This window comes from Convolutriloba macropyga, chromosome 3 (genome assembly GCF_964194025.1).
Source record: "Convolutriloba macropyga chromosome 3, txConMacr16.3, whole genome shotgun sequence".
In the NCBI taxonomy this organism is placed as follows: domain Eukaryota; kingdom Metazoa; phylum Xenacoelomorpha; order Acoela; family Convolutidae; genus Convolutriloba; species Convolutriloba macropyga.
Genome location: NC_134470.1, coordinates 81,755,283 through 81,779,456, shown reverse-complemented (window position 1 = coordinate 81,779,456; position 24,174 = coordinate 81,755,283). Strand labels below are relative to the sequence as shown.

The following is a 24,174-nucleotide window of genomic DNA, read 5'->3' as shown; positions in this document are numbered from 1 at the left end:
GCAGAGTCACTCAACCATGCTTAAAACACGAAACGCGCACATTTTAAAATGACGAAAGTCAACGAAATTCAACTTGTGGCTAAGTAGCAACTTGTGGCATTTTGACTTCTGGCACTGCAGACTTTCGGCATTTTAAAATATGCACGTGAGTGTTTTAATGTATCAATTTTATAGGACTTGATTAAAAAGGTATATTATAAAGCTTATAATATATACTCCAGTAGCTGAACATTTGACAAAAAATGAAAGATCGTGAAGGAATGACGACATCTAACACGAGAAAAGCGACAGAAAAATGTAAAAAGGACCTTTGTCGCATCCGGTCCCTTTTTGATCGTTGTTGTATATGGAACATAAATAAGAAACTGCAAATTCTTGCAGTTGAAAATCGATGTTTCACGCAGAAATGAAACTAGAAAAGTCTTGTTAAATACTTGAAACGAAAATCTGGTAGCCGCCACGTATATCCCCAAGAAAATGAAGCCCTCGCAAGTCGTGGGGAAAATGTATCAAGTTCCTTTTGACACGACGTGAACTGGAAATTAAGAGATCTTAAAGGTTCGGTGATCGTTGTACATTTTGTTCCTCGCCTCTGTTGCATAATTGGTTCCCAAAAAAAACATGACCTTTATCGTTTCTTCACGTGAACTGTTTATGTTTTAAGCTCTATTTTAGAGCATTGTCTAAAGTGTGTAATCCGTTTGTAATGACACGATAACATAGCTTTTGAAGGTATCATAAAAATCTAGTTAGGAGGCAAGTAAAAGAAGGTTAAAAATTTTATTAAAAAGCAACAAAAATACGCCTTTTGCTCTGTACCAATTCCGTACAACTCTTCTATACAATATAAATTGAAATTGGATAATTGACGATTTATAAAATTCGAACTGCATCGACTCAGAAAGAGAGAAAAGTGAGATCGATTAAAAATGAGGTTTATTTGGTTTGAATGAGTAGTCATTATTGGTTTATTGGTGGTTACAAGTTATAACTTGGTTAAGATTGCGCAATATCATCATCCTTATCGGTTAGGTATTGGTGACTGGATTTGATATTTGGCATTCTAAGTTTCGAAATTGACGTAGATGATGTTGATGTAGTTATTGCAACTCCTGAAGAAAGTTTGCTTGGAACCTGAACGCTACTGCTGCTGCTGCTGCTGCTATTGGCTGCCGCCTTCGAGCTCGACGCTGATTGGTCAGGTGCAGTTGTGACGTCACTTGTGTTTTGTTGCTCTTTGCTTTTGAACTGGTAGAAACGATTCCTATTGGCTGAGGCTAATTGAATTGATTGGGATTGGGCGGAAGTGACGCTAGAGGGCGACACGGATGAAACTATAGACAAAGTTGTGGTTTTAAGCGAATCCACGGATGAGTTTCGAGGCAACTGGTTAATATTATCACTGTTAATTGGGCTTTTACCAAAGTTAATAACATCGTTTGCATCAATATGCAGTGGGTTGTTAAGAGGCGATGACTCAATGTTCGAACTTCGGATTCGGGGGTTCCTCTCGGTAGCTGTCGTCATTCGGGTCGCTAACGCGTTGATCGCAGCAATGTTCTCGGAATCCACCAAGTCGCCATTCGTCTCTGCGAATGACCTGACAGGAGTTGTATCACAGCTACTGGGCTGTTTATGCGTGAGGTTAAGCTGCACGGGTTTTGCAGCATTGCTGGAATCGAGGCAGAGATCCACACTTACGTTTGAGAAGTCGACCTCGGAGTATCCGGCGTCGAAGGAGGCGGTGCGGATGGCATCTTTAATCAAGGTCTCAGCTAGCTGAAGATTCAGGTTGACTCGACTGCCGTTGTTGGTCGAGTTGAGCTCAAATGAACTGGACAGCTGAAAAAAAAGAAAATTTAAAACTTTAGATAAATTCCATCGAATAAGTAGAGCCAAGTAGAGGCAGCTCAGAAAATCATATCTTCACAGCACCAGTATCAAAAAGGTCAAATTTGCGCCATAAAGTAACCATGATCCGCATTCCTATCTTTAAACCAATTTTCATTAGTTAACTATGCCCTAAAGACAATAATATTTACCAAATTAGTCACCATGGTTATTATGTCGAGACTTCAAGTTTGTTAATGCTTGAAATTTTGAATTATGTATTTTGGTATTTTCAATGGAGTTAATCTTATCTTTTCCCCCGCAACCTTATTGAACTCTCCTATTGTCTGCGCTTGGTGTGTGGAATTGTTTTGTAAAAACTCCTCATTAGACAGGTAAGTTTTTAGGAGAACAAAATTTTGTTTGAAAGTAATTCCAAACAAATTTACCAATTCCAAGAAACTCATATGAGCATTGATCATGAACAAATGGGGAGAACTTTTATTTTGCGGATTTTCCGTACTTATAACTTAAGAAAATAGTTTTAAAATTTATTTGTGCGCATAACAAACGCACAGAAAAAAAATCACAGATTGCGACTGGAAATGATTGTTTGTACATATAGTTAACAGCACCCAGCAATTTAAAATATGAGCTTCTTTTTAACAAAAAGATCTTTGAGCAAAAACTAGCTTTTTTAAATCACACTCGAGGATAAACCCGAGGATAAAAACACAACGAAACAATTTAGGATGAAACCTAACCTATAGGTTTCATACGTTTTTAAATGCTATGGATACGGAAAAAGAGTTGAGAAACAATTTTTTAGAAAAATTAAAACAACTACATGTTGTTCACAACATATGTAATTATTTTCTTCTTTTTTTAACTAATAAAAACGTCTTTCTGAAAGCAGAGACGGCAGAGAATACAGGGGTGGCACTGTATAAAGCTGAGGAGCAAAATTCAAAGGATAATAATGGTTAGTGTGATCAACAAGGCCTTTCTTTTGTCCTTTTTTTTGACCTTAAACGTTCATTGAATGATTTTGCTTAATCAATTCAGCGGATCAATTGAAAGGAAAAAAACTGCTATTGTCCAGCAGCCAATATGCACACCCAAAAAATACCACTAGAATACTCACGTTATTTCACATATGTCATGCAAACAGATGCCTGAAAACTACTTTATCTTCATGCTTTTTCAGAATGTACTCATTGCAAAATTTTCAGAAAAAAACTCAAATAGTATTAACTCAAACAGATCATGTCAACCATTTTAACGTCAAATCTAAAAAACAATTGCCAAGAATCAACGACAATTTTTTGAACCCTTCTTTTGTCTCAGCACTTGGATAGATATGTGCAAATTTAACCATGGCTGTTCTGGGTGACTAATCGCCAGTAAAAAGCAGACATTTAAAGTCTCTTGTGCTAGTCATTTTGTTTGAAGACAACAGTTGCAATCATGAAAACTTATGAAAATTTATATATTCATTAAGACCATTCCTTAAATGAAGTTAAAACCACTTATACAAAGCGCAAAGCGTCAAAATGATTGACGTTTTTTGCTTTTTCAGACAAAAATCTTCAATTATAAAATCTCAGAAAAGTTTTTCTCTTCACAAATTTAAAAATGCAGCCAATTTTCTGCCTGCTCAGTAGGTCTTCTGTCAACACATCAATATATTGTCAAAAGGGACATAGTAGAAAAATGTCAAAACTGAACAACCGTTTTGTTGCTTAGGAATAGGTTAAAATGAGGACTTGCTTTGAGTTAGCCCATCATTCTTAAAATGTCAAAAATTCCCAATAGATTAGATCTCCGGGAAATATATTTAGCCAGATAAATCGGTAAGACACGTGAAACAATGACCGACTTCAGAGACTAAGAGTTCAAATATCAAGCTTATCTTTCCACTTTAACCATACATAAGGGAGAACGCCCGCAGATTGGATGATAATAGTACTGAGAAAGATCATCTAGACAGAAGAAGGAGAACAGAGACTAAAAACAGCACAAAACTTTCAGGATGATAATTTTAAACTTTTTTTTCAGTTTCATTGAGATTTTTGAAAATTTTCAAATTTTTTTTTTAATTTATCAACTAATCTGGAGATCTAGAAGTCTATCAATTAATCCTCAATATCATATTCCTAATTTTAATTATGAATAAATGAGTCAATCGTATGCCGAGTCAAGCAAACAAACAGTCACAGCTCAAACTTGAACTCTTTTCTACTAAAATACGGACCAAATACAAGAGAAGGCAAAAATCAGACCATTGAATTGGTAACTTCTGTCTGCAAAGACTTAAAATTTAAGAAATAACTCAAGTGATGAAGCTAAATTGAAATTCACTGCCTAGCAAAATTTTAAACAAATTTGTGAAGTTAAAAACCAATTAAAATTGAGTTTCGCACGTGCTTCCGTCGGATGAGCCTGGAGTTATGTTCAAGAAGAAAAAACGGACAGAGAATTCATAATCTACAACAGTAAGGAACCCATACAAAATCCTAACTTGGGCATTTTCCAAGTACAAGCAAACCCTGAGTGCTCAAAAGAACAATTTCAACGAAATTTCAGCCAAACTTGACGAGCTCTTTGTTAATTCTGAGCAGAATTTTTACTCTGATCAATTGGAAAACCACTTAGTTGGTGCTGGGAGCGATTTGCCTGCCCGGAGGTTGGTGCCAGAGTAAATCAGCGCTTAATCAGTATAGAGACATTCCATTTTTTAGGATGATCAGTACTCTGTTCATGTCCCAATTTATACGGGCCTGTCTTGATTTTTGAGTAAAAATTACTTCATGAAAAACAATATGATCATCTTAACTCCCGCCAACAAAGTTTGATTTATATGGGCTTCAAACTTCCGAGTGGGTACTTGTAACATTAAATTTGCGTAGCAAAATGTAACCACTAAGCTAATTAGGCTTTGTGGTAATTGCATATAAACTCGCTTATATATAAATAGAGCATAGTACTACTATAGTAATTACCAGTTATAAGCTAAAAAAGTATAACATTACTCTGCTCAGACTTATATTTGGGGTATGACTAATTTTCAGACTGTACAAGATAAGTTTATCCTATAATGATCTCAACATAATCATAATGAAGCAGAACTTCACATAAAGCAGCTTAAAATATTCTGGAGATGCAATATTTCCGAACTGAATTTAGTTTTTACATAAGAAATGGGCTGGTTCAGCGCTGAAATACTCTGAGACCCAAATCCAGGTGACCTACTGACAATGTTGAGCACAAATTCTTCAAATTGTTGCTTTGTCCCTTTAAAGTTCTGATACAGATAATCTCAATTGTTCACCCAATTAACAAACGACTTTGCTGAGAAGCCAGAGGTGCACTTGAACTTGCAAAAACGTATCGAATTTGGTATCAAAATGCATATTTGGATCGAGCAACCGTGGGGGCCAAAAGACATAAACGTAATCTAGATCAAAGATTGTTGCAATGTCTATTGCGCTGGAATTTGAATGAGTTTGGTTAAATTTGAAAGGAGGCAATTTCCATGAAGACACCAGGGAAGTGAAAGGAAAGATTTGACAAAAGTTTAAATTGTCGTGCCTTCAAGGCTAATGAGTTGCAAAAACTTTAGCCTCTGATGGACTCGCACCTGATATTAAAGCTAGGATTACAGCGCAGAAACATCTGCATCCCAAGAAAACTATTTTTTTTCAGTTTTTTCCCTAAACATCGATAGTTTTTCGTTCAAGCGAAAAAGATTTCATTGATTAGCTCATCGCTTCCAAAGAATACACTGATGCTGTACATTTCATACTGCATCCTGAACTTTTGCTACATTCAGTGAAATGCCCACCCGCAGGCCAATTGGAGTCAGCACTAAAACTCACAAAACAATTTTCAATGCAGCCTCAATAGGACACTTACCAATTTCGTGTCTAAGGCACAGTGCAGTGCTTAACTTACTGAGCTCCGCAAAAAAGGGGGTTACGCCCCCTTGCAGTTACCGAAGTCCTAAAACAGCTCATAGGAAAACTATTAGTGAAGGAAGCCAAATCTGTAGCCACTAAATTGTTCAAAACGTTCCAATTGGGAATTGGTGTCAGCGCAGGTGCAAAAGCAACAAATCATTATGCTGAAATAACATAATGAAAAATACCTGCTCCGAGTCCCGTCTTGGAATTCTTCACATTGACTTTCAGGATGCATTCAATTCAGTCAAACGTTCACGTCTTTTGTCAGCGCAAACAAATTTATTTTGGGGGCAGCAGCAATCACACCTTTTTGTTACATCCAAATACCCTTTTCTCTTTTCTACCACAACAAAACAGTGCAGAATGAATCTGGTGTCCAAAGAGGCATTCAATTTGGTTCATCGCTGTTCTCATTGACCTTTTGGCCATTGATTTTAAAAATTAGTGAGCTAGTTTCCAATCATACACAACACACCTGGTACTTAGATGATGGTATTGTTGCAGGGTCAGAACAAGAACTTGACCAAATTCTACAAAAAATTGTCGAGGATGCTACTGAAAGAGTCCTCTTCTTAAGGACGGAAAAACAAATGCAAAAGTTGGTAAAATACAAATATTCAATCTATTGATAGTGGCGTGACACGCAGTTTGTGTGATGAATTTGAGATGATGGGAGCTGCAATAGGAACCGACAAACACGTTGCCACAAATACGGACCAAATACAAGAGAAGGCAAAAATCAGACCATTGAATTGGTAACTTCTGTCTGCAAAGACTTAAAATTTAAGAAATAACTCAAGTGATGAAGCTAAATTGAAATTCACTGCCTAGCAAAATTTTAAACAAATTTGTGAAGTTAAAAACCAATTAAAATTGAGTTTCGCACGTGCTTCCGTCGGATGAGCCTGGAGTTATGTTCAAGAAGAAAAAACGGACAGAGAATTCATAATCTACAACAGTAAGGAACCCATACAAAATCCTAACTTGGGCATTTTCCAAGTACAAGCAAACCCTGAGTGCTCAAAAGAACAATTTCAACGAAATTTCAGCCAAACTTGACGAGCTCTTTGTTAATTCTGAGCAGAATTTTTACTCTGATCAATTGGAAAACCACTTAGTTGGTGCTGGGAGCGATTTGCCTGCCCGGAGGTTGGTGCCAGAGTAAATCAGCGCTTAATCAGTATAGAGACATTCCATTTTTTAGGATGATCAGTACTCTGTTCATGTCCCAATTTATACGGGCCTGTCTTGATTTTTGAGTAAAAATTACTTCATGAAAAACAATATGATCATCTTAACTCCCGCCAACAAAGTTTGATTTATATGGGCTTCAAACTTCCGAGTGGGTACTTGTAACATTAAATTTGCGTAGCAAAATGTAACCACTAAGCTAATTAGGCTTTGTGGTAATTGCATATAAACTCGCTTATATATAAATAGAGCATAGTACTACTATAGTAATTACCAGTTATAAGCTAAAAAAGTATAACATTACTCTGCTCAGACTTATATTTGGGGTATGACTAATTTTCAGACTGTACAAGATAAGTTTATCCTATAATGATATCAACATAATCATAATGAAGCAGAACTTCACATAAAGCAGCTTAAAATATTCTGGAGATGCAATATTTCCGAACTGAATTTAGTTTTTACATAAGAAATGGGCTGGTTCAGCGCTGAAATACTCTGAGACCCAAATCCAGGTGACCTACTGACAATGTTGAGCACAAATTCTTCAAATTGTTGCTTTGTCCCTTTAAAGTTCTGATACAGATAATCTCAATTGTTCACCCAATTAACAAACGACTTTGCTGAGAAGCCAGAGGTGCACTTGAACTTGCAAAAACGTATCGAATTTGGTATCAAAATGCATATTTGGATCGAGCAACCGTGGGGGCCAAAAGACATAAACGTAATCTAGATCAAAGATTGTTGCAATGTCTATTGCGCTGGAATTTGAATGAGTTTGGTTAAATTTGAAAGGAGGCAATTTCCATGAGGACACCAGGGAAGTGAAAGGAAAGATTTGACAAAAGTTTAAATTGTCGTGCCTTCAAGGCTAATGAGTTGCAAAAACTTTAGCCTCTGATGGACTCGCACCTGATATTAAAGCTAGGATTACAGCGCAGAAACATCTGCATCCCAAGAAAACTATTTTTTTCAGTTTTTTCCCTAAACATCGATAGTTTTTCGTTCAAGCGAAAAAGATTTCATTGATTAGCTCATCGCTTCCAAAGAATACACTGATGCTGTACATTTCATACTGCATCCTGAACTTTTGCTACATTCAGTGAAATGTCCACCCGCAGGCCAATTGGAGTCAGCACTAAAACTCACAAAACAATTTTCAATGCAGCCTCAATAGGACACTTACCAATTTCGTGTCTAAGGCACAGTGCAGTGCTTAACTTACTGAGCTCCGCAAAAAAGGGGGTTACGCCCCCTTGCAGTTACCGAAGTCCTAAAACAGCTCATAGGAAAACTATTAGTGAAGGAAGCCAAATCTGTAGCCACTAAATTGTTCAAAACGTTCCAATTGGGAATTGGTGTCAGCGCAGGTGCAAAAGCAACAAATCATTATGCTGAAATAACATAATGAAAAATACCTGCTCCGAGTCCCGTCTTGGAATTCTTCACATTGACTTTCAGGATGCATTCAATTCAGTCAAACGTTCACGTCTTTTGTCAGCGCAAACAAATTTATTTTGGGGGCAGCAGCAATCACACCTTTTTGTTACATCCAAATACCCTTTTCTCTTTTCTACCACAACAAAACAGTGCAGAATGAATCTGGTGTCCAAAGAGGCATTCAATTTGGTTCATCGCTGTTCTCATTGACCTTTTGGCCATTGATTTTAAAAATTAGTGAGCTAGTTTCCAATCATACACAACACACCTGGTACTTAGATGATGGTATTGTTGCAGGGTCAGAACAAGAACTTGACCAAATTCCACAAAAAATTGTCGAGGATGCTACTGAAAGAGTCCTCTTCTTAAGGACGGAAAAACAAATGCAAAAGTTGGTAAAATACAAATATTCAATCTATTGATAGTGGCGTGACACGCAGTTTGTGTGATGAATTTGAGATGATGGGAGCTGCAATAGGAACCGACAAACACGTTGCCACAAATACGGACCAAATACAAGAGAAGGCAAAAATCAGACCATTGAATTGGTAACTTCTGTCTGCAAAGACTTAAAATTTAAGAAATAACTCAAGTGATGAAGCTAAATTGAAATTCACTGCCTAGCAAAATTTTAAACAAATTTGTGAAGTTAAAAACCAATTAAAATTGAGTTTCGCACGTGCTTCCGTCGGATGAGCCTGGAGTTATGTTCAAGAAGAAAAAACGGACAGAGAATTCATAATCTACAACAGTAAGGAACCCATATAAAATCCTAACTTGGGCATTTTCCAAGTACAAGCAAACCCTGAGTGCTCCAAAGAACAATTTTAACGAAATTTCAGCCAAACTTGACGAGCTCTTAGTTAATTCTGAGCAGAATTTATACTCTGATCAATTGGAAAACCACTTAGTTGGTGCTGGGAGCGATTTGCCTGCCCGGAGGTTGGTGCCAGAGTAAATCAGCGCTCAATCAGTATAGAGACATTCCATTTTTTAGGACGATCAGTACTCTGTTCATGTCCCAATTTATACGGGCTTGTCTTGATTTTTGAGTAAAAATTACTTCATGAAAAACAATATGATCATCTTAACTCCCGCCAACAAAGTTTGATTTATATGGGCTTCAAACTTCCGAGTGGGTACTTGTAACATTAAATTTGCGTAGCAAAATGTAACCACTAAGCTAATTAGGCTTTGTGGTAATTGCATATAAACTCGCTTATATATAAATAGAGCATAGTACTACTATAGTAATTACCAGTTATAAGCTAAAAAAGTATAACATTACTCTGCTCATACTTATATTTGGGGTATGACTAATTTTCAGACTGTACAAGATAAGTTTATCCTATAATGATCTCAACATAATCATAATGAAGCAGAACTTCACATAAAGCAGCTTAAAATATTCTGGAGATGCAATATTTCCGAACTGAATTTAGTTTTTACATAAGAAATGGGCTGGTTCAGCGCTGAAATACTCTGAGACCCAAATCCAGGTGACCTACTGACAATGTTGAGCACAAATTCTTCAAATTGTTGCTTTGTCCCTTTAAAGTTCTGATACAGATAATCTCAATTGTTCACCCAATTAACAAACGACTTTGCTGAGAAGCCAGAGGTGCACTTGAACTTGCAAAAACGTATCGAATTTGGTATCAAAATGCATATTTGGATCGAGCAACCGTGGGGCCAAAAGACATAAACGTAATCTAGATCAAAGATTGTTGCAATGTCTATTGCGCTGGAATTCGAATGAGTTTGGTTAAATTTGAAAGGAGGCAATTTCCATGAAGACACCAGGGAAGTGAAAGGAAAGATTTGACAAAAGTTTAAATTGTCGTGCCTTCAAGGCTAATGAGTTGCAAAAACTTTAGCCTCTGATGGACTCGCACCTGAAATTAAAGCTAGGATTACAGCGCAGAAACATCTGCATCCCAAGAAAACTATTTTTTTTCAGTTACTTCCCTAAACATCGATAGTTTTTCGTTCAAGCGAAAAAGATTTCATTGATTAGCTCATCGCTTCCAAAGAATACACTGATGCTGTACATTTCATACTGCATCCTGAACTTTTGGTCCATTCAGTGAAATGCCCACCCGCAGGCCAATTGGAGTCAGCACTAAAACTCACAAAACAATTTTCAATGCAGCCTCAATAGGACACTTACCAATTTCGTGTCTAAGGCACAGTGCAGTGCTTAACTTACTGAGCTCCGCAAAAAAGGGGGTTACGCCCCCTTGCTGTTACCGAAGTCCTAAAACAGCTCATAGGAAAACTATTAGTGAAGGAAGCCAAATCTGTAGCCACTAAATTGTTCAAAACGTTCCAATTGGGAATTGGTGTCAGCGCAGGTGCCAAAGCAACAAATGATTATGCTAAAATAACATAATGAAAAATACCTGCTCTGAGTCCCGTCTTGGAATTCTTCACATTGACTTTCAGGACGCATTCAATTTAGTCAAGCGTTCACGTCTTTTGTCAGCGCAAACAAATTTATATTGGAGGTAGCAGCAATCACACCTTTTTGTTACATCCAAATACCCTTTTCTCTTTTCTACCACAACAAAACAGTGCAGAATGAGTCTGGTGTCCAAAGAGGCATTCGATTTGGTTCATCGCTGTTCTCATTGACCTTTTGGCCATTGATTTTAAAAATTGGTGAGCTAGTTTCCAATCATACACAACACACCTGGTACTTAGATGATGGTATTGTTGCAGGGTCAGAACAAGAACTTGACCAAATTCTACAAAAAATTGTCGAGGATGCTACTGAAAGAGTCCTCTTCTTAAGGACGGAAAAACAAATGCAAAAGTTGGTAAAATACAAATATTCAATCTATTAATAGTGGCGTGACACGCAGTTTGTGTGATGAATTTGAGATGATGGGAGCTGCAATAGGAACCGACAAACACGTTGCCTCAAATTTGCGAAAAAAATTCAAAAAACAACGGCAATACCTAAAATATTGAGCTTCCTACACGCTCCACAACGTGTATTGGTTGTTCTTCGACGTTGTTTTGGGGCACAAAAATAAAAGCTTTTGTATTCTCTTCGCACTAAAACGCCAGCAATTGAATTAATTGAGGTCATAAATTTTTTGACAACTGTCAAAGAGATGCTTTGGAACCGTTATTTCTTACCACTCTCGGCAGCTGGAATGCCTCCCAATTTGTTTGTCAGATTTCAGGGTAAGAAAATTTGAAAATCTCAAGATCAATGTAAAGGTAATTACGTGGAATCTCTTCTAGCGACGAATGATAAGGTAATCAAAATCACACGTCAGTTTCCCAAAAAGAATCTAAATTTGCAGCTTTACAAGATTGCTTTGTTTCTTTTGGGTTGTGATTATTTACACGAAACAGAATCCAAGAGATATAAGTTCTCCATGAACTTCTTGACCTGAAAGAAGATCTTACTTCAGTGAGGTATCAACAGAGACTTGAGTCGCTGTCTCTTCCACAATCAGGCACATAGCTGGGTACAGCAACAAAACTTGCGCTACGTCTGCATTTTCTACCTAAGGAATTTTGTCTGAGTGTAAAGAACAGAATTGGTATTAAAATTTATGACTCTGAGAGAAAAAGCCCTTACTGCACTTCGGGCTCACAAGATGTTTTTGGTGACTTGCTGTTGTATGTCACAGAAGGGTAGTTACCATTACAAAACAATTATTCAACAGCTAACTTATCTCCAGTAGTAGAAAAACAAAACCTCATTGGTGATATCATTTTCCAACAATTTTTTGCCCTCATGGATCTAAGGCCGTTTTGCTAACCTTCATTTTCTCGGCAAACAAACCTTATCCAAAAAGCTGGAGATGTCAGGTTACGCAATTGAAGCAGCCCAAGATTGAAAGTTTATGATGTAATATCAAAAAAGTTCTCAGCAAAGTTTTACGTTCGTGCCATTAGCAGTGAAAGTATAGGAACGTATGACTTTAAACTTTAAGAAGACACTAAAAAAAGAGCCTCGCTTTTAAACAGCTGGAACTATCAACCAGAGGGGTTTTCTAATGCTTTTGACAAGCTCGCTCAGTCACTCTCAGTAGCTGAAATTCATTGGTCCCTGGTAGTGTTGCCTGCCCGCGCGCCATGAGAGTCTCGGATGTCCACAGAAAACTTTAAACTCAACAGAGTATTTTTAAATTTTCCACTAGCGTCTTTTTAGAGGATATAATTATCATCTTCAAAAAAAAGTTTTTATTCTTACTTGACAAAATTGGGGAGAATGGAAACATTCTTTTGTGTATGGAAAAAGAATCGGACTGATGAAATTTGATTCATTAAACTGTTGATCTGCATTTTTGATAAGCATTGTAACCAAGTTAATGGGTAGTTCGCTTTTCAGTCATTTTTTTTAAGTTAGGTATTGACATATGAACCAAAATTAGAAAAAATACTGAGAACCGCAAGGTTGGTTTCAACTTCTAAGCATAACCTGAGAATTGCTAAAAATAAAAGCGAAAGAAAAACAGAAACAAGGAAAAAACTATGGTTAATTTGTACAAATTTCTCCAAGAAACGCATTTTTCAATTAACTTTTCAGAAAAACAATTGGACTGATGAAATCTGATTCATTAAACTGTTGATCTGCTTTTTTGATAAGCATTGTAACGAAGTTAATAGGTAATTTACGTTTCAGTCATTTTTGTTAAGTTAGGAATTGACAAATGAACCAAAATTAGAAAAAATTTTGAGAACCGCAAGGTTGGTTTCTATCTTTTAAGCATAACCTGGGAATTGCTTAAATTAAAAGCGAAAGAAAAACAGAAACAAGGAAAAAACTATGGTTAATTTGTAGAAATTTCTCCAAGAAACGCATTTTTCAATTAACTTTTCAGAAATCTGAATTCATAAATTTTTTTTTCGAAAGTACACACAACACCTCAGAAGAACCACAAATGCCAACTTTGTGAATCAATTTGTCCAACCTTGCCCATTGAAACAGGAGTTTTTGCCTTATTATTGAAGCGAATTAGTTGTGTTCTAGAAAAAACAGGTTATAGTTATGTAGACTAGAAAAAATGCAAAAAGTGTCCAACCTAGTTATTTCATCTTTTGTGATACATTTCTGTAAATTCGGTGGAAACTAAAATTGACTAGGAGACATCATCTACACCAAATATCAATTAGAAAATCAAAGCCAATAATCGGCATAAGAATAAAAAATCAAATTATATAACAGATCCTTATAAAGCCACTGCTGAAATCAAGGGAGCTTATGCTTACACATATAATCAAAAAATGAATTGAAGGAAGTAAGATTCAGTTTTCACTTACTTCCCTAAAAATCAATAGTTTTTCTTTTAAGCGTAAAAGATTTCATTGAACAGCTCATCGCTTCAAAAAATTACACTGATATTGTACCTTTCATACTGCATCCTGAACTTTTGCTTCATTCAGTGAAATGCCCAGCCGCAGGCCAATTGGAGTCAGCAAAAAAACTCACAAAAAGATTGTCAATGCAGCCTCTGTAGGACACTTACCAATTTCGTGTCTAAGGCACTGTGCAGTGCTTAACTTACTGCGCTCCAGGAAAAAATGGGATTGCGCCCCCTTGCAGTTAGCGAAGTACTAAAATAGCTCATAGGAAAACTTTTAGTGAAGGAAGCCAAATCTGTAGCCACTTAATTGTTTAAAATGTTCCAATTGGGAGTTGGTGTCAGCGGAGGTGCAGAAGCAATAATTCATTATTGCTAAAATAACATAAGGAAGAATACCTGCTCTGAGTCCCGTCTTGGAATTCTTCACATTGACTTTCAGAATGCATTCAATTCAGTCAAGCCTTCACGTCTTTTGTCAGCGCAAACAAATTTATTTCGGGGTAGCAGCTATCTCACCTTTTTGTTATAGCCAAATACCCTTTTCTCTTTTCTACCACAACAAAAAAGTACAGAATGAATCTGGTGTCCAAAAATGCATTCAATTTGGTTCATCTTTTTTCTCATTGACTTTGTGGCCATTGAATTTAAAAATTAGTGAGCTAGTTTCCAATCATATACAACACACCCAGTACTTAGATGATGGTATTGTTGCAGGGTCAGAACAAGAACTTGACCAAATTCTACAAAAACTTGTCATGGATGCTCCTGAAAGAGTCATCTTCTTAAGGAAGGAAAAACAAATGCAAAATTTGGTCGAATACAAACATTCAATCTATTGATAGTGGCGTGACATGCAGTTTGTGTGATGAATTTGAGATGATGGGAGCTGCAATAGGAACCGACAAACACGTTGCTCATATTTGCGAAAAAATTAAAAAAAACAACGGCAATACCTAAATAATTGAGCCTCCTACACGCTCCACAACGTGTATTGGGTGTTCTTCGACGTTGTTTTGGGGCACAAAAACAAAAGCTTTTGTGATTTCTTCGCACTAATACGTCAGCAATTGAATTAATTGAGGTCATAAACTTTTTGACAATGCCAAAAAGATGCTTGGGATCGTATTCTCGGAACCGTTATTTCTTACCACTCTCGGCAGCAGGAATGCCTCCCAATTTGTTTGTCATGTTTAAAGGTAAGAAAATTTGAAAATCTCAAGATCAATGTAGAGGTAATTACGTGGAATCTCTTCTAGCGACGAATGATAAGGTAATCAAAATCACACGTCAGTTTCCCAAAAAGAATCTAAATTTGCAGCTTTACAAGATTGCTTTGTTTCTTTTGGGTTGGCATTATTTACACGAAACAGAATCCAAGAGATATAAGTTCTCCATGAACTTCTTGACCTGAAGTGAGGTATCAAGAAAGACTTGAGTCGCTGTCTCTTCCACAATCAGGCACTTCTCTTACTTCAGTGAGGTATCAAGAAAGACTTGAGTCGCTGTCTCTTCCACAATCAGGCACATAGCTGGGTACAGCAACAAAACTTGCGCTACGTCTGCATTTTCTACCTAATGAATTTCGGTTTAGTGTAAAGAACAGAATTGGTATTAAAATTTATGACTCTGAGAGAAAATGCCCTTACTGCGCTTCGGGCTCACAGGATGTTTTTGGTGACTTGCTGTTGTATATCACAGAAGGGGAGAAGCCATTACAAAACAATTATTCAACAGCTAACTTATCTCCAGTAGTAGAAAAACAAAACCTCATTGGTGATATCTTTTTCCAACAATTTTTTGCCATCATGGATGTCAGGCCGTTCTTCTGTTCTTCATTTTGCTGTGACTTTTCTCGGCAAACAAACCTTATCCAAAAAGCTGGAGATGTCAGGTTACGCAAATGAAGCAGCCCAAGGTTGAAAGTTTATGATGTAATATCAAAAAAGTTCTTAGCAAAGTTTTACGTTCGCGCCATTAGCAGTGAAAATATAGGATGGTATGACTTTAAACTTCAAGAAGACACTAAACCAAAGAGCTTTTCTTTAGACAGCTGGAACTATCAACCAGAGGGGTCTTTCTAATGCTTTCGACAGGCTCGCTCAGTCACTCTCAGTAGTTGAAATTCGTGGGTCCCTGGTAGTGTTGCCTTCCCGCGCGCCATGAGAGTCTTGGATGTCCACAGAGAACTCTAAGCTCAACAGAGTAATTTTAAATTTTCCACTAGCGTCTTATTAGAGGATATAATTATCATCTTCAAAAAAGAGTTTTTATTCTTACTTGACCAAAGTGGGGAGAGTGGAAACATTCTTTTTATGTATGGAAAAAGAAATGGACTGATGAAATTTGATTCATTAAACTGTTGATCTGCTGTTTTGATAAACATTGTAACCAAGTTAATGGGTAATTCGCGTTTCAGTCATTTTTGTTAAGTTAGGAATTGACATATGAACCAAATTAGAAAAAATACTGAGAACCGCAAGATTGGTTTCTATCTTCTAAGCATAACCTGGGAATTGCTAAAATTAAAAGCCAAATAAAAACAGAAACAAGGACAAAACTATGGTTAATTTGTACAAATTTCTCCAAGAAACGCATTTTTCAATTAATTTTTCAGATATCTGACTTCATAAATTTCTTTTCGGAAGTACACACAACACCACAGAAGAACCACGAATGCCAACTTTCTGAACCAATTTGTCCAACTTTGCCCATTGCAACAGGAGTTTTTGTCTTAACATTGAAGCCAATAAGTTATGTTCTAGAAAAAACATGTTATAGTTATGTAGACTAGAAAAAATGCAAAAAGAGTCCAACCTATTATTTCAGCTTTATTGATACCTTTTTTAATTTTGGCGGATAGTAAAATTGACTGGGAAACATCTTCTACACCAAAAATCAACTAGAAATTAAATGCAAATAATTGGCATGAGAACAAAAAATCAAACTATGTAACAGATCCTTATAAAGCCACTGCTGAAATCAAGAGAGCTTACGGTTACACACAATCAAAAAATAAATTGAAGGAAGCAAGATTCAAAATAATTCTTCAAGGTCTGATAGTGGAGTTAAACAAACACAAGAATAAATAAAATCAGAATTTGTGTATGAAACTACTAAAAAGCCATGCGTGAGTAAACTGTATCAACAGGACAAATTATAAAAGAGAAATATATTAATTGATAAAAATTTTACTATTATTTTTTAAACTATAATTTTTGTGTTTTAAAATTGGTAAAAGGAATTCAAGTTTGCCCAAAAGTTTGTCGAAAGGTTGATTTCAAATACGCAGAATCAAAACCTCATCTCAAAAGTATTTTTCTCACGGAACGGTTTTCACTTGTTTGGCAAGCTCGGCTAAAATGTCCTTCGTTAGTGTAATTTTGCCTCCACTGCAATTGAAGCGCTTCGTAAATTTCTTCTCGGTAGATTTGAAAAATTAAAAAAAAATTGCGCCATCGCTTTGACTATCGAAAAGTTGTTCAGACCATAGCAATCCATTTTATGCAATGTCAGAAAAGACGCGATCAGATCATTATTAAACTCGAAAAAGAGTTCAGGTAAATTTACCAGAAACGTTTTACAGGCAAGTTCAGGTAAAAGTTCAGCCAGGGACGCCTGAATTCTTCAGGCAAATTTCAGATAACCTCAGGTGTTGTTCAGGCGGGGAAAATTTGCCTGAGCGATTCCCATAAAGTCAGGTGTTTTTCGGGTAAATTTACCTGAACTTTATTTAGAGTGTAGCCCTTGGTGTCAGGAACCCTCGCTAATAGTCAGTAACTTACATTCTGAAAAGGCAGAAACTTCCTATTGGGCCCTGAAAGACTGGATCCCAGGTTGCTCAGACCTCTGAGTGCCAGACCCTCAAGCAGACCAACTGCAGTTCCGTCTGATTTCTCAGCTCCTACTCGCTCAGGGATATCTTCTGCAACATTCGCCATGTCTGCTCTTTTCGGTAACTCTGATTCCTCTGTCCCTGGACCACCCCCCGATGATTGCGACCCGAAGTAAGCAGTTTCTTCGTCTTCATAACCAAGAGCACTCGGGTAATTTTTGGGGGTCTGATGGTGGGCTAACTTGTGATGTTTTCTGCGAGCTCCTGAATGATGGGATCCTGACGCTGCCGGATTCTGACCTTGAGAGGCAGCACCTCCGGAACCGTTTGTCCATTGGTTATCCCGGGAACCGTCGGATCCAAGTCCAGGGAGATTTCCGGAACCCTGGTTGTTGAGGTCGCCACCACTGGTACTGGTGGTGGTTGCGCTTGGACTGCTGTGGCTGTGAGGTTGCTGATGTTGAGAGGAGTGGTGAGTGGTTGTACTCTGCTGATGGTGATGGTTTGACAGACTGATGCCGGAGTTCTTCTTTGACGATGAGCTACCTCCAGCACTGCTGATGGGCGAGGATCCTAGAATTAACTCCCGGTGAACCGACTTAATAAACCATGATATGAAATATAGCAAAACATGGTAAATCTTGCCAAGATCTTGACATGGTACTTGCGATGAAAACATCAAGCTTTATCAAGATTTGTCAAGAGCTGCCAAGAAATCTTGTTGGTTTGTTTTGAAAAGATCATCCTAATATCTTATCAAGATTTACCATGATATGTTGGTATTTCAAGTTTTTGACAGTATGTTTCAAAAGATCTATATATTCATCGTAAAGAGTGAGTGGTATCATTAAGTTCATCCAGCGTTGAATTCGGAAAAAAAAGAATTTTTTTGAGAAGTTATCCTGGTTTAAAATTTTGTGTGAACACGGGATATTTGGCGTGATTTCGTTCACTTTTAACGTTCCTTCATATTAATTTTTCTAATTAAATAAAATATTAATTCAAAATTACATTCCACGCCACAAAATGAAACATATTTGTGTTGTCAATAGACGAAAGGCGATAAAAAAAGGCAAGTTCTGGTCTCATAGGGAAGTTTACTATCGGAACAGTTCGAATTCAAAGTGAGAGCTCTTTTTTTTAGAAAACTTTTCAATTTTTTTTATTGTTTTTTTAAGTCACTTAGAGACTAAGTCACTTTTCATATCCAAGTTGTGTTACTGGCAAACCTCATTTACAGTCAAATGATGCCCAATTAACAAACAATTCGTTTTCAAGGAATCGCTATTTTTTGGCTTTGACTTGGAGTTTTCGTAACATTCAATGAAATTTTGATCTAAATTTCGAGAATTCATTTAATTTTTGAGTCGTAGAGCATAAACCTGTTGAATAAAAACGCAATAGGCTTCCTAATGAACATCAAGTGGACCTAACTAGGGCATTGAGTGGACAGCTAATGGCTGGTTAGGCTTTAAAATTAATCATTTATTGATAAAAATTTTTCGAACATTAATCGATCCTAAACCTAATTTCGTGAACTGTAATTAAGCCTAAGTAAAGACAGGACCTCCTCCTTCTGCTGCAATCAAAATTTATCTTGTTGATGGCTTTATTTTCTGACTATTGGTTTTATAACTTCCATGACACGAGTTTTCATCATTTTTATTATATTTTTGGATTTTTTTGGTAATTTTGGTTCCATTGAAATGTTATCACATTATCCTAAAATTGATAGTTCCCATAGGCTTAGATAGCACGTTCAATTGATCATTTGTAAAGTTTTCAGAGAAAAGCGCTCCGACACTTTCTTCTCGCACTTCTCTACTGATTTTTTTGTTTTTATCGGTATTTGATCAATAACGATCTTAAACGTATGTTCGTGTATTGTAAGTCAGTCTCAGCAAGTACAAGATCCCCTCTTTTCTATTTCAACCACCATGTATCTGGTTAGTGGTTTTATCTTCTAATTATTGGTTTTATAACTTCTATGCCACAAGTTTTCCAAAACTTTTTCAAAATTTTTGGATGGTTTTTAATTATTTGTTAATGACAGACATCCTTGTTTTCTTATCGAGGGATAACTTAGCGTATTTATTGATGTTCTGTTGGACGCTATTCAGTTTAATGTCTCTTAATTCTTTATAAGTCAAACTTAGTAATGGCAGCACCACCCTTCTTTCTACTGCAACCAAAAATAAAATGGTTAGTGATTTTATGTTCTAGCTTTTATTCTGATCTTTGAGCTGTCCCATCAAATTCCTTTTAATCCAAAAATTAACGTGTTCTATTAAAATTATGTAGTAATTATTTCTTTGATTATTGGACAGTAACAGTTTTCTTAAAAGTTTTGTGAGTGGCCTATAAATAACAAATAACAGAAAAACAGAGAATATGCAGATTATAGCTAACTTTTTAATGGCTTCAATAATTTGTGTTTTCTCAAGTTTTTAAGCATCTTCAGTCCGTTCATATGTCTTAGTCTGACCAAAAATATTTTCTATTAATCTCATAATGACTTGTTAGTAAAACTATCCAGATCTTTTTAAACGATTTTTAAGACTTTTGAAATTGTTTGGTGTAAAAACTGTTGATTGATTTTTGAATTTCAACCCATTATTTCTTCTTTTTTTATTAAGAAGGCTACGAAAAAAAAACAAATAACAAAATACCCATATTATTTTTTACCCAGTCTCATTATCGAAAGTTCCCATCTGCTTTGTAGTTAAGAAAAACAAATTTGTGTAGTTAAGGTTTTATCTTATTGAATTTTGTTGTTGTTACTAGGTGTTTTTAATTTTAGAAATTGAGTTTTCGCCGCAAAAATTTTTGTTTTTGCTTATTTTGTTGTTTGTTATTCGTCGCAGTCTTTATAATGGCAGATCTCTTGAGCGCTGTAATGATGTATGCCATTATGTAATTCAATTAGTAGTTTGGTTGTGTAACACTTTTTAATACTCAAACATCCATTTTTGATTATCTCTTCATTTGATTGAAAATTAAGTCGAAAATATAGATCGGGTCGAAACATCATGTGCACAGCACATTAACGAGCATCCTTGTTTTATGATAAAACTACAACTTACTATTATGGTGTCTATGAAATGTTGCTGTCGTAAAACTTTCATAAAAGGCTAATTGTAAAAATTTAAAATTTAAATGTTACTTGGAAAACATTAAAAAAGAAGCAATTAACAAATTTCAAAAAATGGCACGAAAAAATTTGAAAAACGATTTATCGAGCAATAATGGGAATATTGTAGTCATAGAACTTCATAATTGAACTTTTTTCAAAAATTCAAAAATGAAAATTTGAAATAGCCGAAGTTATTGAAAAATCCCAAATTTCTCGTCAATGTTCGAAAATATGAAAGTTCTAAGCTCAAAACTTTGAGTCTTTCCATTAAAAATCCCCTCTCCCCTCCCCCACCCCAGCTAAGTGGTCAGATAACCTATGCTATAGTCCCAATCACGGTAAATATACCACAATGAGACGGGCTATAATTTCATGGGGCGCTATAATGAGAAAGACCCAAAGCTTTTTGTCAACCCAGGACTGCCAATAATCTTGTGTACTAACCAGTGTTATTATCACTGTCTAAAGTATTTGATGATCTGTTAGTTCTCTGCTGTCGGCTTAGGAACGAACTTTGTGGCAGCTGCTCGTCGTCAACTTGCAATGAGCCAATCAGATTCGTCTCGGGCGCATTCGTCAAACATTTCCGAAACTGCTCCTGCTGTTCGAAATCTATCAACATTCTAGTGTGTCGAGACAGATCAAAAAGTTGTTCCAACTCCGATTTTGCCTCTTCGAACATTAAATCGCAAAACTGTTTAAATGATTGTAAAGTTTCAAGTTCTGTAACTTTTCGGTAACACTTAGAACAGACGCCTTTCTGGTATGCGACGTCTTTGGAAAAATTAGGAAACGATTCCCGGACAAAGTCTTTGTTGACGGGTAGCGTGCTATCAGCCGAATTGTCCAAACAGACGAAACAAAGCGACCGACTAGCAGATGACGAAGGAAAGTTGGCTGGGAAATTAGCAGCTGCGGCGGTTGAATAACTCAGTGACGTCAGAGAACTGTTCAAATTTATTGTTGACGTCACTTCGTCATTCGAGGAACCAATACTTTGACTCGTAGGCGAGAGCGTCGGGGAGTTACTCCTCTTAGCGCCCCTGGACTGGGTTGAGCTATTTAAAGAAGGCTCGTAACTTTTGTGTCGGACAGATTTGTGAGTGTGGGGGGAATAGTTGTTCAAGGTCAAAGGGTTGCCGATGTTGGGACTTGTCATTGTGGGGTCTGCGGTGACTTCGGCAGTCGTGACTGCAACCTCCGCGTCGTGTGATAAACTTGCTTCGGCTCCCTTGTTCGAATCACGCATGTCTCGCTCCGCTTCTCTTTCTCTCTACCCCTCCTCCCCAACTTGATACAAGGTATTAGCTCCTCAACCCACTCATTACTGAAACATCAAACATTTGAGTGTCTTGAGATGTGCGATTTAACAACCGTACCTATGGCCGGTTCCATACAGAAACCATAGCTGAGACGCAGGTGAACGTTCGAAAAAAATTCACATAAAGAAAAGAGCATTAGGATGTATTTGTCATGTTAAAGTCTATTCAGCGTTGCTTCATTTCTTCGAAAGTTTTTTGCATGTTTTATTCTGAATTTTTATCTTTGGTTTTTTCCTGTAGTTTTGAAATGCTCGCTTGCTCTTCAGCGTTAAACTATAGATCCCAGGATGAAGTCCGCGACCCAAGACAGGTATTGGCCAGACCAACTTAGGTCGGGGGGGTCCGGTGCGACCCAACTCAATGGTCTGGAAAAAATTTCGGTCGCGCCTTTCCATCTGGCCAATGCCAATTATTGTCTGTTCGGTCTGGCCAATACCCACATATCGGTCTATTTGGTCTGGCCAATACCCAGTTTTCGGTCTGTTTGATCTGGCCAATAATTTCAAAGGCTAGAGGTCCAGCCAATGATCTGGACAAAGTCTGTTCAGTCTTCTCAATCTTAGCCAAAGTCTGTTCGGTCTGGCCAAGGGTGGCCAAAGTCTGATCGGCCTCGCCAATACCTATCTTTAGGTATGGTCGGTCTGAAGCCCCCCTGTCCGCCAACAAGTCGGTCTGGCCAATACCTGTCTTGGGTCGCGGACTTCATCCTGGGATGCAAAGTTGAAAGGTCAAAGTTCAAATTTAAAACACACAGATATCAGCATAATGATCATTTGCATGACTAGAGTGTTTCAAGCTTTTGTGTTGGTTGCTGCTCGATGAGACAGACTATAGCTGTAACATCAATTAAAACACGCACGTGCAAGTTTTAAAATGCCCAATGTCTGTAGTGCCAGAAGTTAAAATGCCGGAAGTTCCCATACATATAGCCAGAACCTGACTTCCCTGAACTTCCTCCCTTTGCACCGAATTTGACTAAATCAGAGGTCTGATGAACGGTCTGTCTAGTGAAAAGATTATAACTCGCTTATTGCGTCACTAAAACGAGATCATAATTAATGGTGTAAAAACACAACACGCAATAATCTAATAGCATTGATTTATGTACAAAGTTTTAGTCAAGAAAAGAGTTACGTAACTCTGATGGAGTTACAGAGAAAATGTGGCATTTTGTTGAGAACCTCGCAACAACTTGATATACTAGTCAGAATTCGGAAATAACGTAAGCTGACCAAGGCTGAGGTGCCAAACCCAAGCCACCTCTGATCAGACTGTTTGGGTTGCACACGTGGGGCATAGTGTGACCCAAACTACAGAGTCTGGAAAGTGTTCTGGCCGCACGATAATCTGAACAATGGTCACACAAATTCCGATAAAAGACCGATATCTGAACATAGTCTGATCAAAAGTCGCACACAAGTTTGATCAAGGGTCGCACTAGATACAGGAAAAGTTGCTCAAAAGTCTGACCAGAGAACAAAGTCTGGAAAACAAAGTCGCCTCAAAATCTTACCACAGAGAAAAAAGTGACCATTTAATTTGAACACAATTTCTATAGCAACTTTTTTTGTTCAGGCAAAAAGAAGGTAGCAGACAATTAAACAAATAATGTAAATAAATTCGCCAAAAAGATTTTTTCTGACATTAACAAGATGGACCAATTTATTCAAACTTAGGTTAAGTACTATAAGTTGGATTAGCAAACTTCATACGGATTTCAAGTAATTTATTGTATTAGAGAATGATGGCCTGATCAAAAAGCAAAAATTGGAGGATGTGCTGATCAGAGGGAGCGTTTTCTCAACAGATTTGTGCAAATTTTTTGGGTCGTAATAAAGTTTACAACAACCACATTTTGGTCGCACAGGGTCTAATCAGAGGGCGGTTTTTTTCGTGCATCGCTTTATCAGAGATTGCTACGGTTGGATAAAAATCGCTATACTTCTTTGGTTGCACTAGGGTCTGACCAAAAGTCATTTCGGTCTGGCACAGTCTGATCAGGGGATAAAATCTTGAAATGGTTTGATCAGAGTTCGCTTGGATCTGACATATCAACTTGGGAAGCCATTTAACCTGTAGTTGATTTGCAAACCGTTACAAGTTTTAAAATCCTGAACTATATATAGGAAAACATGAT

General features: G+C 37.0%; 1 protein-coding gene across 4 annotated transcripts in view; it reads right to left on the bottom strand.

The window, feature by feature from the left end:
* Positions 1-766: 766 nt before the first annotated feature.
* LOC142336519 (uncharacterized) overlaps positions 767-24,174 on the bottom strand; it is a 97,578-nt gene continuing 74,170 nt past the window's right edge. For all 4 annotated transcript variants that reach the window (XM_075385425.1, XM_075385424.1, XM_075385423.1 and 1 more), the window contains 3 exons: positions 21,160-22,042; positions 17,533-18,155; positions 767-1,842 (listed from right to left, as the gene is read on the bottom strand). In XM_075385425.1, the coding sequence (XP_075241540.1) occupies positions 997-1,842; positions 17,533-18,155; positions 21,160-21,964 (2,274 nt within the window). In that variant the 5' untranslated portion in view covers positions 21,965-22,042 and the 3' untranslated portion in view covers positions 767-996. The remainder of the gene's footprint in view (positions 1,843-17,532; positions 18,156-21,159; positions 22,043-24,174) is intronic.